This window comes from Colletotrichum destructivum, chromosome 4 (genome assembly GCF_034447905.1).
Source record: "Colletotrichum destructivum chromosome 4, complete sequence".
NCBI classification, from domain to species: domain Eukaryota; kingdom Fungi; phylum Ascomycota; class Sordariomycetes; order Glomerellales; family Glomerellaceae; genus Colletotrichum; species Colletotrichum destructivum.
Window position 1 is genome coordinate 5,371,124 of NC_085899.1, and position 15,652 is coordinate 5,386,775.

Sequence of the window (15,652 nt, forward strand, 5' to 3'; positions counted from 1 at the left end):
GCCCCCCTGCCCGTGGCGAAAATGAGGTCCGTTCTCACCCGGTGGGATAACAACAGCTGCCAAGTTTGCGTAGCTACAAAACTGCTTCGCAATGGAACTTGGTAAGCAGGCTTAATAATGTAGTCAAGTCCACAATTAATACAGGAATACTCTGCAGATCGATCTGTATTGTAAAGTTTTACTGTGACGTATCCCATCGACTGCCACTTGACTCGTCGTGTGCGGTTCTTCTTTTTAAACTCCCACGCAAGACCGTGCAAGACATGTATTCTGCTTGAAAGCAGACAGATTCTTTAGCGTTTTGCAGACATGTCTTCTCACAAAGTCGGTATTTTCCCTGCCTCTGGAGGCATTGGTGGCGGCACCGTCAAGCATGTCCTACCACGCCTCCCCCCAACGGACCTTGTCTTGATTGCTCGTAGCCCCGAGAGGCTTGCTCCTGCAAAAGCCCTCGGCGCTGAAGTTCGTCAGACAAGCTACGATGACGATTTTGCTCTCAAACACGCCTTTGACGGTATCGATACTCTATTCCTGATTTCTTATGCCTCTGTTGAGCATCAGTACAGAACCAAGGTAGGACTTCAACCACTTGGACCTAGTAGCTGGCGCAATAGTAAGCTGACAAAACCTTGAAAAGCGACACACTGTTGCTATCAACGCTGCCATACAGAGCGGTGTCAAATACATCTTTTACGGATCATTGGGATTCGCTGGACCCCCGGAGAACAAACAGAGTGTAGCGCATGTTATGCAGGCACACCTCGATACCGAGAATTACCTAGAGGAATGTCGACAGAACCACCCTGGCTTTGGCTACACGGTAATCCGGGAAGGACTTTACAGCGAATCTTATCCTCTGTACACTTCATTCTACAACCCTAAACAGCCACGAAGCAAGATCAGAATCCCCCACGACGGTTCAGGCCCCGGCGTTGCTTGGGTAAAGAGAGAAGAGCTAGGAGAAGGCACGGCTGAACTCATCTCACGTTTCGTGAAGCAGCCAAAGGAGTTTGCTTGGCGCAATCAGACGGTTCTCCTCTCCGGGGAGAAGACACTGACCCTGGCGGAAACGGTCCAGATTCTCGGAGAGATTGCAGATTCTCCTGTGCAAATCACGCAAGTCTCCGACGACGAGTTTGCGACTCAGTCTGAGAATCCGCCTAATTTCACTTATCACGGTTTTGATCTTTCCAAGCCGTGGGCAACCGCTTTTGAAGCATTCAGGAGGGGTGAAGCGTCATATGTGTCGCCTCTTCTAAGAGAGCTGCTTGGTAGAGAGCCTGAAGACTTCAAGACAACGGTGGAAAACTCATTGTAAATCAAGTAGAATCATTACATGGAACAGTTTTACGCCAACCAGAGGTACTCATCATACTGTACAGCTAGTTCTGAGCAATATACATATGGCCCGAAAATGATGAGGATTTGAAAAACCTCAGTACGTTGACAGAACAGCAGCTTCTGTGTCACGTCTTTTTCCACTCAAAACAGTCTACTGCCCAGTTAAGAGTTATTTTCTGTCTCTTGGCAATTGCTGCTCATACTATCGCTAGCATCCAACGTTGAGGTGCAGCTCTTCAAAGACAAGAAGTTAGCAGAGAGCAGACCTCAATGAGATCTACCATCATCAGGTAATCCCGTGCTCCTTGTTTCTAGAAGAGAGGTAAAGGGCGCAACCTTGCGGTTAGGCTAGATATAAAGAAAAGACAGATAATAGGGAAACATCGCTGGATGAAGTGATCAAAGGAGTGTGACGTGGGTGGGCTAACAGCGCCTCCAGCGGCAGCTTCGTCTCCAAGTGCCCCGCGCGGGGCACCTAGACGGGCTGGCGTCCAGGGGACTAACCACCGACCGTTGATTGGCCGTACCGAGTTCCCGATAGCGATAAGGCCGAGGGACGCTTCGCCCAAAAACATTTTTTTCGCGACGGCTTCGCTGTGCTTGAACGGATACCCTTCAGCCTGGTCCAGCCAAGTCGCAACGATGCATCACCTCGTCCAACCCCACCAATGGGTGTCGCTGAAGCTGCTTTCAGAAGATACAAAGGTGCTTCAGATCATCCCCAACACGTAAGCCCACTTTCAAGCAGAATGGCTCGCAAACTCTTGGCTGACTTCCCTCGCATCAGAACGATTTCCCTGGGCAAGCTCGGCTCGTTTCCAAGCAACCTCGTCATTGAGCGACCTTTCCACCTCACCTACGAAATCCTCGACCGACGTGATGGCGAAAACTTCAGTAGGCTACGGGTCGTACCCCCGAGCGAGATCCACGCCGACGCCCTGGCGGATTTGAACGCCCAAAACGCTGAGGATGAGGGGACTACCCTCGAGAACATCATTGCCGCCCCTGATGGCGCCGAATTCGAGTTGGTCGACAAGGAAAGCGGCGACGTTGTTGCGCATTCGAGACGTGAGATCATCGACGACGCTGCCCGCCAGACCCTGACCACCGAGGAGATCGAGCAGCTCAAACAGGGCAACAACACGGATGCCGGCAAGGACATTATCGCGAAGCTGCTGCTGTCGCATACCGCTATCGACCAGAAAACGGCTTTCTCCCTGGCCAAGTACAAGCTACTCAAGACCAAGAAATATATCCGCCGTTTCACGATACAGCCACTCGATCCCTTGACGCTTGGCAAGTGGCTCTTGGAGGAGAAGGACGCTGGAAAAGTGCTGGAGATGCGGGAAGAGATGATGGGACTGCTTGGATGCTGGGCCAACGTCCACTTTGGCGGCGTCCCCCCGACGGACAAGCCCGAAATGGTAACGACCGACGGCTCGGGGATGTTGGACAAGTCAGAAATTGGTGGCCGGTGGTTGGTCGTGGACGACACCGGCGGCCTGGTGACTGCTGCCATGGCCGAGAGAATGGGCATTCTGTACCCCAAAGACCCGGAACACGTTGAGGCGACCGATTTTCAGAAGGATGTTGCCGGGGAGGAAGCAACTGGAGAGAACACAGTAGAGGCTACCACCAACGGCGCTGCGTCGCAAACTAAGCCCGAAGAGACCAGCATCACAGAGGCAGCTGTTGGCCAGGGGTCGACAGCGGGTCCTGAACAGACCACGACAACCGACACCACGATGGCGAACGGCGACGAAGCGACCAAAGCGCAACAGCCTCGACGAAGACACCCTCCTCGTCGCGATGACTTCGAAAGCATCTTTGCCCCTACCAACACCCTCACTCTCATCCACCCCAATAACCAGCCGAACCTCGCACTCCTCAAGTATTACAATTATGACAGCACAAATCCGAACCCGCCACACCCCCTCCACCCTCTCGCTACGAACTTATTGCCTATTTCTTGGCTGCAGCTCCTGGAGCCCGAGGAGGACGTCACGTACTCGACGCCGCCCCCCGAGGTGTCGGACGAGGTGCTGCACACCTGGAAGGCTAACCGCCGGGGCAACTACCATCGCAAGCGGAGACGTTGGGCGCGGACGCGTTACATCGTCGACTCGACGCGCGCCGGTGGCTTTTCCGGGCTCGTCATCGCGAGCACGATGGACACCATTTCGATCCTGCGGCACACGCTGCCCCTCCTGGCTGGCGGAGCACCAATCGCCATCTATTCGCAGAGCATCGAGCCGCTGACAGAGCTCGCCGACTGCTTCAGCATCGCCCGCCGCGCCGGCTGGTCGTCAAATCCGCCCGCCGAGGCCGCCGGCAAGTCTATACAGGAGCTGGAGCGCTGGGAAGGCTCGGACGACTTCCCCATTAACCCGACCCTGCTCCTAGGTGCTAACGTGCAGACGAGCCGAGCCAAGCGCTGGCAGGTGCTGCCCGGGCGCACGCATCCCATGATGATGGGCCGAGGCGGTGCGGACGGCTATGTATTCACTGGCTGGAAGGCCGTCCCGGCGGAGGGCAAAGTCGAGGCCCGAGGCAAGTTCAAGAGGAGAAAGGTGGATGCGTGAACAAGGTTGAGAGGTTACGATATCATGGTCTAGGTAGCAGGTAGCATACCTAGGTAGCCGGAGGGGGGACTTGCGGAAACTGTCGTCCCTCTCCCCTTGGACAGCATCTTGCATGCATATAGATACCCTAGCATTCCCTCCACCTATGCCGACAGAGCTGAAATTGGAGTAATTGGCATCATCATATTGGCCTTGTCGCTCTAAACATCCTTACACATTTCTTCTCCAGCGTCTTTCTCTTTTTTTTTTTCCATGGTCGCGGCGCATCACAACGCCTTGCCCATGAACTTTCTCTTGGTAAAGCTCAGCCACCACTTGCTCGGCTTTCCGTCGCCACCCTCGTCGTACACGCGTGCCAATAACCGCGTCGCTAACTCCTGACGGACCTGGGACATGTACTGTCGGAGCTGCTCAGCATCTTGTCGATCACGGGGAGGCTCGTACATCTGAGGGAAGATGTCAGTGATTTATGAAGGCATTTCAAGCGTAGTACGGGCCATGTCATACCTGGTTCAATGGCCATGCCGGATCGCCAGGAATGGCAAAGTTGGTGTCAAGGGCAACGTTCATGACATCCTTGGAGGCATCGCGGACGCCGGCGTTGGGCTTGATCTTGGTCAAGCAGTCGCTGACGAACCAGATGCCGTAGACCAGCAGGCGATCGGCGGGACCCTGGAGCTCAAAGTTGCGGAAGAAGGTGTTTGCGCGGAAGAGGGCGAGGACCTCGTCGAGGATGTCGTAGCTCTCGCTGTCCGGATCGGGGGACTCGTTGGCTGGCAAAGGCGGGTTGGGGAAGGGGAGGGTGTATGCAGGGCCGCGGGTCTTTGTGCGCAACGGCAGAAGAGGGAAGTTGCCTATTAATCGGGGAACGTTGGGATCGGCATTGAACATGGAGTTGTAGGCCTGAAGGGGAGAGAAAGAGAGGATATCGTCAGCTTGGTCTCGGCGGGCGGAGGAGGAAATGGTTGGGTCAGCAGTAAGTGGTGTCTCGAGAAGAGTCCCGGATGGGATGGCGGCATCGATGGGAATCGCATTGAACATACCGGCATTTTGATGAGCTTCTCGACCAAGGAATTGGTCTTGTAGAGTATGAAGCCGGTGTTGATTGAGGGGAATGAGCACTGGCCGCGCAATGGGAGTCGAATCGGGAGAGGTCAAGCGTGCTGCTGCGGATATGAAGCAGGCGGCGGATGGTGGGGCTCGACTCTGAGCTGACTGACGTCCACCTCTCACCTCTCACCTCCAACATCGAGTGGGGACGACCTTGGGCTTCAGCACCTGATGCTCCAGCCTCAGCTTCAGCCTCAGCCTCTCGTCTTGCGGGGACGGTGGAAGGAGCAAGATTGTGGCGCAGCAGCTGGCTCAGAGTCACCACTGTGGACAGCGCTGACGACTCAGGCAGCACTGGGTCTTGGGCGCCACATGGGTCACGCGGGCATTGCAGACCCATCCAGGCCATAGGCCGGGTTGCAGAGTTGGCAACGATGATGACATGGTTCATACGCGGTACGTACTGATGACTAGCCGTAGGAAGGGGCTGGTGCCTGTGATCACATGACTTCGCTCTTCCCCCGTGTCAGTTTTCCGGCTGCAGGTGGGCCAAGGCAGGTGGCGAGTCGCGCCCTCCTGTCCAGAGAAGGAGAGAGCGAGCCCGAAAAGGTCTCCATTGTGGTGTTCAAGCTGGGGATTTCCCCTAGGAAGATGGTGATAAGTCGGGAGCTTCGACTGGTGGACACGGCACCGCAACCAGACGGAACACCGTGACGGTCACTCCTGCCCAGTTTTTGCCGCCCACATCAATGACCACACACACACACACATAGACGGACCACGGAACAGCTAGTTGGCAGTGACAGCGGAACCAAGAGGGGAAAGGGAAAAAAACTCGATGATTCTTAATATTTGACTCGCGCATCCCGCGTTTCAGTCACTGTCAGACTCCCACTTCCCATCTTTCCTTCCCGGGTCTCCCTGTGTCCCACACACGCGCTCCCGTATTTGGTCACAGTCACAAACACTACTGCCACATCTTGACTCCTCCGGGACCAACATCCCAATCATTCTTTCTTTTTTCTCCTCCTCCTTCCCCATCCCACAGCGCGACGCTTAAGCTCCAAAGCGCCGTCGATCTCAACAGAATACCGAACAGATCAGGAGCGCCACTCTTCCATCTTACTACGCGCATCATCCTGCACAGAGGATAACGGGTATTCTCCGACCCTTGCGGATCCGGCTCCTCTTTTCTCTCCCCTCAACACCGCGTCGTGCACATAATTGCGCCGACTGCTGGCCGCTGCCTCCCACCGCTCCTAAATTCCGCCCCGTCGCGTCGGCATCCCCCAACCTCAGGAGATCCACGACGCAAAGGCCGCCCCTCCCTCCTCCTTCTACCTCGCCTGGTGTACTAGAAAAAGGAAAGAAAGGGAGAGAGCGCCACACTTCGGTGCTGATTTTAGTGTAAGACCCAAGCACCGCTTCTGTTGTCGCTCATTGTTTTGTTCCATCCCTTGTTACCGACGAAAACCTAACATTCCATCTTTTAATGCTTTGATTTTCGCATCATGTTGACAGTCGCGTAGATTAGTATCCGATAGCAACGGGTTTTTTTTTAGCAAACAACTGCCTCACACTGTCGACTTTTCGACCACTCTGTCAACACAATCACCATCAAAGCAGAGATGGACCTCCCCAGTAGCGCACCGACCGCGCCGACGGCATCGCCAATGTCGTCGCCTGAATCCATTCACGCGACACCTCCAACGTCAAGTCCGGCCCCTACGATACCATCGCCCACGAAGCGCATGCGAAGACGCCGCATATTCCGTCCCGACGAGGGCTCCCTCTACGACTTGTTGTACGAACACGCTGGTCTCTCGCTATTTGTTCGCCCCATTTGCTGGACCGACCTACACGTCCGCCTCCTCAATGCCAGGTTCATCGAGCTTCCTCCTTGCGATACCCCCGTCCCTCCTCCTTCGCCACGCGGCGCCCCCGTCTCCCCTTCGAAATGCCACATGAAGCCATCGGCCGCTGCGACGACGCTCAGTCGCGAGCTTACCGCAATGCTGGCGCCGGGCTCGACGAGAAGTTTCTACACCAACTCGATACGCACCATCATGTCTACCCTCTACCCCGAGAAGCTATCGCGTGCGCGCACACAGCTTGACATGCACCTCTACTTTGGCGGTCTCGTCTATCGCGAAACATGTCGCGTGCAGGTTGCGTGGGATGCGATGCCGTCCCGTAGCGGCTCCATTGCTTCGTTTGAGTCGGCCTCGACACGCCCGGCAGAGTCTTTCAACATTGTACCATCGGGTGCCAATGTCAGCGCGAGCAACGGTAGCAGCCAGCAGTCGACATATACCCAGCCAGTTCTGGCCTACATTGGCAAACTGCAGATTGCCGCTACTCGCAAGAACATGTACCGCGTCATTCCGGGTCCCAACAGAGCGTACAACGGGCCTGTCGAGCGTCTGCAGCAGCTGCGCTCCAAGACATTTGTGCCGACCAACCCCAATCATGACCCGCTCCTTGTGGGCATTATGCTGGCAATGGCCCAGAGACGCTTCTACGGCGAGCCACTGCCCTCGGCAAATAAGTGGATTCCATCGCGGCCTATGCCCACTGGGCTAGGGGAGCCAGTATTCCACGATGTGACGGTGGAGCTTCTCACAAACGACAACGAGACATCCGACTTCATCGTCTACAAGGGCACGGTCACTGCAGAACTCCTCCGCAAGTTTCACGAGCCTACCAAGAACCTTGACACGATAGCCAGGGAGACGGCTGCCGACAAGGTTGAGAGATTGGCGTGCGACGGCGGTATGCGCATCGAGTACACAAGGGTGCCAGTGTGGCCTATCCTTGGCCTCAAGGAGAGGCTCGGCAAGGCGCTCGGTAAGGAGGTGGTGGGACATTTCGACGAGGACAATATTGAGACGTGGGAGGAGGAAGCAGAGCGGAATCCCGACAAGCTCAAGCGACGAAGGGATCGCGAGGCTCTTGCCGAAGTGTTGAATGGCAGCTTCGAGGAAGAGGCCCCCGACGGTATGCCTCTCAGTGGGAAACGAAGATGTTTAGTTGACGAGGAAAGTGGGCAGGTGGGCGTGGTCGTCTGATCGAGTGCATGGCCCCTGATCATTGCATAACGAAGCCATGAGGCGTTCTGAAGAGAGGAAAATGCTCTTCTTTCTTTTTCTCTTTTTCTGTTATTCTCTTGGCGCGACCCAGCACGGATGTGGTCACGACCAACAGCATGGGAACATGGATGGATGGCTCTCCATTTTTATGTCGAGATACTGGAGTTGCGGTACATCAGCGACGAGAGTTACGATGGGTTCTTACGGAATAGACGAGGCATAGGAAATCCGGCGACGGCTATGATCAGGTTCCCCTCGGGGGGAAAAGGGCCTGACCTAGCAGCAGGATTCGGCATTTCAAACAATTGATGAGCGTCGTTTGGCATTTGCAGGGAAGATTTGGTAGATTCTCTAATTGACCGATCCAGACGGCATGGTGTTTTTTTTGCTTGCCGCACATACATTTCACCTGAATCTTGGAATCATGTATGCTGACTCTCCATCATGAACCAACAGGTAACTTCAGGCAGGCGCGCTTTCCCGCGTCTGTATCGTGTCGACCTGTTGGGTCACGTCCATGTCCAGGCAGAAGACGTTCTCCACTTCGCCTTGAACGTCGTCGTCGCTAGTCGCTGTCAGGCCTGACGACCCCAACCTCTGAGCCGCTCACATCATCACCAACAAAGAGTGGATATTACCATTACCGGACGCCAAGCCCGAGTAGTTTCTTTTTCTTCGTGCCACTGCAGCCTACGTCCCCTACCCCACTCTGCATCTGTCCTAGTCGATCGGTTCGGCTCTTGTGAACATCATGTGTTTTGATCAAAGCTGACACTTGACAATGTTGCCTCCATTAACACTTGCTCAAAAGTGTCACGACTGAACCGATCAGAAGGGCCACTACAACAAGCAATCGCCGAGACAGTGTCTTGCTTTTGTAAAATGGGCAGAAACCAGAGAGGGCAGGCCTCTCATTTTCATCATGATGCCTGCAGCAAGGTTGCATCTCGACGCATGGAGGTACGTACTTGTCTATGGCTGCCACTCTGTCTCCCCTCTCGTGTTATGCTCTTTCATGTTGTATTTAACTGTTGTCATCGAAATTATTTCCCGACTTGAGTTGTTCACGCCGCCAACATGGAGACATTTCTAGCATCAGGTCAAGCAATATTGACGCTCCTTGTTCCTAAGCACAACGACGGTTTATCCAGAGCATTACCAACATCAGGTTGCGCTTCTCTGGCCGCCGTGAACGCTTCGGCCTGAACAATCACCCGTCGACTTTGTGGAGATGTCGTGACGCTCACGGGGCTTTACACGTACATCTGTCAGCCCTCTGACGATCCGCTTCGCTTGATCTCAAGCGAAGAGCAGTCATCCTTGGTGGCTTAGTTTTCACGATGATATGACATGGCGCTAGTTCTTAGCTTTACAGCTTCGGAGCCAGCGTCGGCTGGCACTGGTGACTCCGATCAATGGCCGGAGTGGATTCAGCACTAGTAGTTGCTTTTGGTATGTCAATGGAATTGATCAGACGGCCTGCTCGAAAGACGACTTTGAAAATGGAAACTACTAGTTCATCTACGGCAGCATCCAGATTTTAAACTCCCGCGACGGTTTATCACTGCAGCTTCGTCGGTGGTCGTTTCTTTAACAACGCTCTCATCGCAGGAGATGGTTGTCATGCACATCACGCCAAAGCAGTCTACACCCGGGTTTCAGGGCGATGCTATTCGATGAAAAAGAAGGAGGGGGGGGGGGGGGGGGGGGGGTATAGCTTCCAACGCCTGAACTATTTACGTAGATGGAAATAAGTGTCTGGACAGTAACTGTTTGCTGGGTCTGGTTCCGCCGATTGCAACATGATTTGCTTTAGCATGTTAGTTCGCTTGCCTGGCTTCAAGTTTTCAGGTGTGTACGGCTTACTTTTGAAAAGACATCAGCTTGGCGAATGCCCATTTCTTCGGCAATTCTTGCCAGCCGGGCTTTGATGTAGATTCGCTGCTTCTTGGTTGCGAACCGACTGGACCCAGTGGCAAGCAGAGGCCACATACAGGACACACCAGCCAGCCCTTTGGGCATCTCGGATGTCCCGCAAGGGAAGTAGGGCGTGCTGAGTGCGTCCCCAGTCCAACCGAAGAAGTAGGGCGTGCTTGATATGATGTCTGCCACCTGCTCCGTGCCGATCGCATTGGCGTCGATGTACTCCTTGGTGAGGGTGTGGTCGCTCGGCGCGCAGACCCAAGCGATGCAACGGACAACCACCTGATTGAGCAGCAGACGCGACACATGAGTGTTGATGTGCTTCCCCGCCGCCCACACGTTCGGATAGTCATAGATTGGTCCCGGAAACGCCGATACGAGAGTAAGCTTGTCGTCCGGCACTTCGGCAGCGGATCCCGAGACGACCTTTCTCCAGGCCGGCGGGCATCGGTTGAACCACTCGCCGAGCTCGTCGTCCATGCTTCGAGCCCTCTGCAACAGCGTCAGGGCCTTGTCGATCTTGTCAGTCGTCCGCGCCCCCTTGAGCAGACTGTCGGCCTCTGCCCGGATAAGCGTCGTCTGGAGGTTCAGCACCAGAGCCTGATGGCCGACGGTGTCGCAAACCGCCTGCCGTGCCCACCAGGTCAAGTCTTCGGTTGAAATGTTGGAGATGAATGTGTATTGCCGAATCTGCCACGCATTACATGTTAGTTCATCTGTTCTGGCCCTGGCCACGACCAAAAGGACAAACATACCGATGTTGCTCTCACGAATTCGAACATGCTCAACCCCACTCCGGATTGTGTTTGCTGGGGCCCTCGCAGCTTCACAATGGCCGTCGCTCCGGAGATGTGCTTCTTGAAGCCGGACATCTCGACGTCGTCCGACACCAGCCCTTCATAAAAGGCCAGGAGAATCGCCGAAGCAAGTGTCGTATCCTGTCGGACGGCGATCCTGTCCTGCATGGCTCGCGTCAGATCTTCGAGAGCTTTGCTATAGTGTAAGTTGGCCATCGAGGACAGCCGCCGCGAGTGCGGCCTACCCGCCAGCGCGGCCATCGACACGGCAGAAAAGGCCGACTGCAGCGGTGAGGTTTGGTAGCTCGGCATGTTCAACAGCGGGAGGACGAAGGTAAGGATTCCCCGTCCGACGCCTGTCGGCGGGGCAAGGACATAGTTGGCGAGAAAGTAACAAGTGGCTTGCTGGTCGAGTGGCGTCTGCAACGTGTGCGGCATCCCATATGTGCCCCCCTCGATGTCTTTGAATGACACGAACGTGTCGGGCGCTTGGTTGCTGATGTACGACAGCGACGAGGCATAAGACATTGACGGCGAAACTTCCGACGACGACGAGTTCGAGTATCTGTCCAACCAATCGTCATCACTCGTCACGGGTATGATGTTGACCCGTTGCTGTCGAGGAGGTGGTGCCGCCGGCGGAGTCCATTCCATCACCTTGGCCTGAGTTTGGCCTTCGCCTTCTTCATCCTGCTCCGCCGCGCGCCCTTCCCTAATGGCCTTGCGCAGAGCGGCCGACTTGGCCTTGCGGATGGTTGACTGCGTCTCATCCCGCAAATTGATCTCAAAAGCGTCCCGGTACCCTGGGCAGACTCTTTTCGACTTGGCGCACTTTAGACAGAACGGCTTGGTCTCGTCACACTTGATCCTCCTCGCACGGCACAGCTTGCACGCTCTGCTCGGATGCCCCGTGTTGACCATGTTGGAATCCAAAAAAAAAAAAAAGAAAAAAAGACAATGGAAAAGGAAGAGAAAAGAAGAAAGAAGAAAATGGGATAGAGGGGCAATACTCTGTTCCTCAAAGCTGCGTTTCTACGAGGGGCCCCAGAGCCAGTGGACTTTTCAAGTTGCGATGGGTCTGTATCATGCGGGCGAACCCCCCCCCCTCGTATCAAAGTAGGAAATTCGAGGAGGAATGAGAGAGACGGACGTGCCTCATCTACAAGATATGAATGGGAAAGTGGGCAGAAAGAACCGGGAGGGGTGTCAAACGCGGCTGGCCGGACGTCTGTTGATGAACATTGAAGGGAACCGCGGCCTAGCTGTTCGAGCGAAGAGATGATGGGAGAAGCTGCAGGATGGCTAAAGACATGTTTCAACTCCAAAACTCGCCCCGTTTGGTTTAGTGACATTAACCGGCTTCTGGGCACAAGGCCATCAGCCGATACGAAAGAAAGCGAGGAGGGGGAAGGAAGAAAGAGATGACGTTGGCGAGTCAGGAACCGCGTGGCAGATGGGGAGGAAAAGGTAAAGTTGTTCGAGCAGCGGACGGCGACCTATTGCACGTCTTCCGTCGGCCCCGCCGGCAGACCCGACTGTCGAACCTCTGGGCTGGACCTGTCAGTGAAGGAACAGACAGACGTGACAGGAAAGGACTCGACATCCCTCCCCGTCATCGGCTTGAGCGAGTGCGAATTGTTGTTGTCAAGATGCGCGAGACCGACATCAGACGAAACGGCCGCGCCTGAGCGTTGGTGCGAGTTTGCAGGGTTGCAACTGCAGAGCATTGAAACCGGAACTCGATGCGAAAGACAACTGGCGTTTCTGAAACCTAGTCACCTATCATTTGGACGCATGAGAGCACCGTATTAGGCTTGGCGCCGTTCGTGTCCCATTCGGCATTCTGGAAGCCTGCCGGTTTGAGCTGTGGATGGCTTTGCTTTGTCGGCGGACTGTCACCGTGTCGGCAAGCTCTCAGAGCAACAGCTCCCACTTGATCGCCAACAGAGGGATCGACAGGGCGAGATCTTTGCAGGGATAACCTGGTTTTTTTAGAGTGTTGTTCTATTTAAGGTCCCGCGTATGCGTTTATCCCGCTCCCTGCTGATGTCTTGTGTCTCCCGCCGTCAACCAAAACGCCGCATTCGAGCTGCCTCGTTGGTCCAAGATGTTGTTCCCTAGACTGACACTACCCTGGCACTTGACCCTTTTCTCGGATAACTCGGATGTTTTTGGAGGGGCAAAAGAGAGTGTGTATCCCCCTGTCACGCAATCTGGGACGGGCTTCGGTCCTGCTGGATGACCTTACTTATAAGAGGCGTCCGATGAAACGGACCTGGCCTGATATGTTCACCCGTAGACCCGGCTTTCTCTCTCTCTTTGAAATGAAGTGGCAAACACCACGTACGTCTCGGCTTCGGGGCTCTTTTGATTTCCTTTCCCTTCCTTAGCGGTCAATATGGACCCTGGAGAGAAGCCGAAATTCCGGCAAAACGCCTGAGGATGGGGGTGTACTTGACACCTCGGATCCAGACAAATATCGTCCCAAATGTCACTGGCTGTTGCCGAACTTACTCACAGCAGATGGGATCAGCAATCAAAAACGACCGAAAGACTAATTTGTGCCGCCACCTCGAGCCTCACACTGACTTGACAAAAACCTTCGATTGGCTCGATTTGTGGTCTCATGAAGCTACGACGACGTGTACCCGCCACTTAACACGTACGAACTCAAAGACGCCTGCCACTTGGAGTTGAAAGATGACTGCCACATAAGCAAGTAGCTTGCCGTGTGACAACCATGTACGATATCCAATCTGTTCTCCCGACGGTCCTTTCCGTGGAAACCAGGCCATTGTTGGCCTACGGGTTGCGGGATGCAACTACACTTGTGAGACCGATGCCATGAACCAGGAGCACAACACATCTTCATCTCACAACCGCTTCTAGAAGTCAGTGAATACTAAATATCAAGACTGAATCTTGAAGACTCTGGAGATGATCTATCTGACAATGTTTGGGCATTTTCGAAAGACCGCAAGGATAGAAATGCGCCTCGGGCTCGAGGAATCAGTGGGCTCGCCCGTCTTCACCATCGGAAATTAAGAACCCGCGGACACGCAAGCGGGAATTAAGTGGCCGGGACATTTGGAGCTGGGCATCTTGCTGTCCTGTCTTTTCGGCGAATGTAACCGCCCGGCGGAAGTTTTGCAAATGCCGAGCAGAAAAGCGGCTGCGGACTAGGTTAGTCCTTGACCTGAGCAAGACGGACAAGGCCAGAGTTTCTCTCCCGTTCCTCATTACAGCTTGGGGAAACGTATCAAAGAGAGACTCTAACTTTATTACCTCACGTCCGATCGCCCCCACTCTCCCGAGATCGCCCTGTGGCCCCCTATTGCGGACTTACCAGAGAGGCTGATAGGTGCTCGGGTGAAGATGCCAGCAGTCATTTCCGAATCCCGCTCGTCGTCCATCATGCTGGCAACGTTGAGCTGTGTCGGTCTGTACGTGATGGACAGAGAGCGGTCACGAGGCTAGAATAAATGTACATGGATGATCAAATCACCCGAGCTGAGCCACTGCCTCCCACGGTCCGTCCCCGCAGACAATGCTATGGCCACCTTGAGGTCTTGGTGTACATTCAACGGGATTTAAGCTTGATGCCGTTCCTTGCAGATCGACGCAAGCATAGCGCTGCATCCCGCCGGCCCGTGGATAGGGTTGTCGAATCCCGATCCCGTTCTCCTTTAGTTGCGAGGCTCCCCGACCTTGCCGATGGGCTTTCTGGCTCTTAGCCCCCTTCTCAACAGGTGTGCGGCTGCCATTGATTTCAGGGATTTCCGTGGAAGCGCACTGTTCAGTGTGGGCAAGCCCGGTGCGCCTGTCAACATCACACACACACACATCACATGCGACCCCCCTCGCATTCCCCGACGTAGACAAAACAGGACACCTGCGATATCCACACCGGCATCAAGAGACGCGATAAATCGCAATGTTACTGAGAAATGGCCTATGCTTAATCTCTTCATGGTAGAGACCAAGCTTACATTTTCTACCCGGCTTCTCCCAGAGGCCGACGAGTAATTTACAGCATGTTTCCATGTTCGAAGACCCCGCGTAGTTAGAAGCTCATTATATTGCGAGGTGCTACGGTATGCAGATGGGGCATAAAAGGGCAAACCTGGGCCACGTCCTCCTGTCAATTCCCGGAACAGCAAGTATCAAGAAGAACCGCGCACGAGGGGACGGCTCGACAACTGGTACGCAACGCCCAAGACAAAAGCTTAGCCACAGAAAGCGGTCGGATTCGCAAGGTCGTATCACGAAATGGCAATCTGATGATGAGACGGGTAACGGAAGACACGTCCCTGACAGCAAGTTGCCCTATCTGGCTGACAGGCTCCTCGAGAGGGGTCGCAACGAGCCGCCGTGGGAAGTGAGTGCGTTAGTGGGCACGCGAACAGACGTTCCCGAAAGGCTAGAAGCATACAAGTGATAAAGTAATGATGGTCAGTGACAGGAAAGACAGGAAAGATACTTGTGGCAAGACGGGATGAAAGACCCGATCCTCGTAAATCGGTTACCCCTCTGGGAGAGACAACCTTTTCCCATGCGAATGCGTTGTAGCGTCCCAAAAAGGCAATGGTTCGTTATTCCCCAACGGCACCCGAAACGATTAGATACTCAGCTTCCTCCTACCACCTGCCTCAGGGAGTAACTGGGCGAAAAGTCAGGAATGAATATCTACGCTAATCTAATACCGGCCCGTGGGCCGTGGACCGTCCCACGTCGCAACGAACCATGTTCATTGTGTCCCGGCAAATCGCCAAGGGAAGAGGATTCGAAGAGGAGAAAAGAGGATGGGGTGTAAGGACAAGATGATGGGATGCGGCGAATGTGATACTCATAAGGGTCCCGATGGTTCCTT

At 54.6% G+C, this 15,652-nt stretch overlaps 5 protein-coding genes across 5 annotated transcripts; 3 read left to right on the forward strand and 2 right to left on the reverse strand.

Annotated features, from left to right (window-relative positions):
* Positions 1 to 235: 235 nt before the first annotated feature.
* On the forward strand, positions 236 to 1,338 carry CDEST_07573 (Putative NmrA-like domain, NAD(P)-binding domain superfamily). Its single transcript, XM_062923732.1, has 2 exons — positions 236 to 573; positions 638 to 1,338. The coding sequence occupies exons 1-2, from the start codon at positions 310 to 312 to the stop codon at positions 1,316 to 1,318; spliced, it is 945 nt and encodes a 314-aa protein (XP_062779783.1). The 5' UTR covers positions 236 to 309; the 3' UTR covers positions 1,319 to 1,338.
* Positions 1,339 to 1,970: 632 nt separating this feature from the next.
* Positions 1,971 to 3,924, forward strand: CDEST_07574 (Putative tRNA (adenine(58)-N(1))-methyltransferase non-catalytic subunit TRM6). The gene is made up of 2 exons (XM_062923733.1): positions 1,971 to 2,069; positions 2,129 to 3,924. The coding sequence occupies exons 1-2, from the start codon at positions 1,984 to 1,986 to the stop codon at positions 3,921 to 3,923; spliced, it is 1,881 nt and encodes a 626-aa protein (XP_062779784.1). The 5' UTR covers positions 1,971 to 1,983; the 3' UTR covers position 3,924.
* A 1-nt stretch (position 3,925) lies between these two features.
* CDEST_07575 (uncharacterized protein) lies at positions 3,926 to 5,424 on the reverse strand (the record flags this gene model as incomplete). Its single annotated transcript, XM_062923734.1, has 3 exons — positions 3,926 to 4,369; positions 4,431 to 4,826; positions 4,963 to 5,424. 3 exons carry the CDS (start codon positions 5,422 to 5,424, stop codon positions 4,190 to 4,192), a joined length of 1,038 nt encoding a protein of 345 aa, XP_062779785.1. The 3' UTR covers positions 3,926 to 4,189.
* A 398-nt stretch (positions 5,425 to 5,822) lies between these two features.
* CDEST_07576 (uncharacterized protein) lies at positions 5,823 to 8,439 on the forward strand. Its single transcript, XM_062923735.1, has 2 exons — positions 5,823 to 6,380; positions 6,503 to 8,439. Exon 2 carries the CDS (start codon positions 6,602 to 6,604, stop codon positions 8,039 to 8,041), a length of 1,440 nt encoding a protein of 479 aa, XP_062779786.1. The 5' UTR covers positions 5,823 to 6,380; positions 6,503 to 6,601; the 3' UTR covers positions 8,042 to 8,439.
* A 1,355-nt stretch (positions 8,440 to 9,794) lies between these two features.
* On the reverse strand, positions 9,795 to 11,703 carry CDEST_07577 (Putative zn(2)Cys(6) fungal-type DNA-binding domain, fungal transcription factor; the record flags this gene model as incomplete). Its single annotated transcript, XM_062923736.1, has 3 exons — positions 9,795 to 9,872; positions 9,929 to 10,675; positions 10,741 to 11,703. The coding sequence occupies 3 exons, from the start codon at positions 11,701 to 11,703 to the stop codon at positions 9,795 to 9,797; spliced, it is 1,788 nt and encodes a 595-aa protein (XP_062779787.1).
* Between the last annotated feature and the right edge of the window lie 3,949 nt (positions 11,704 to 15,652).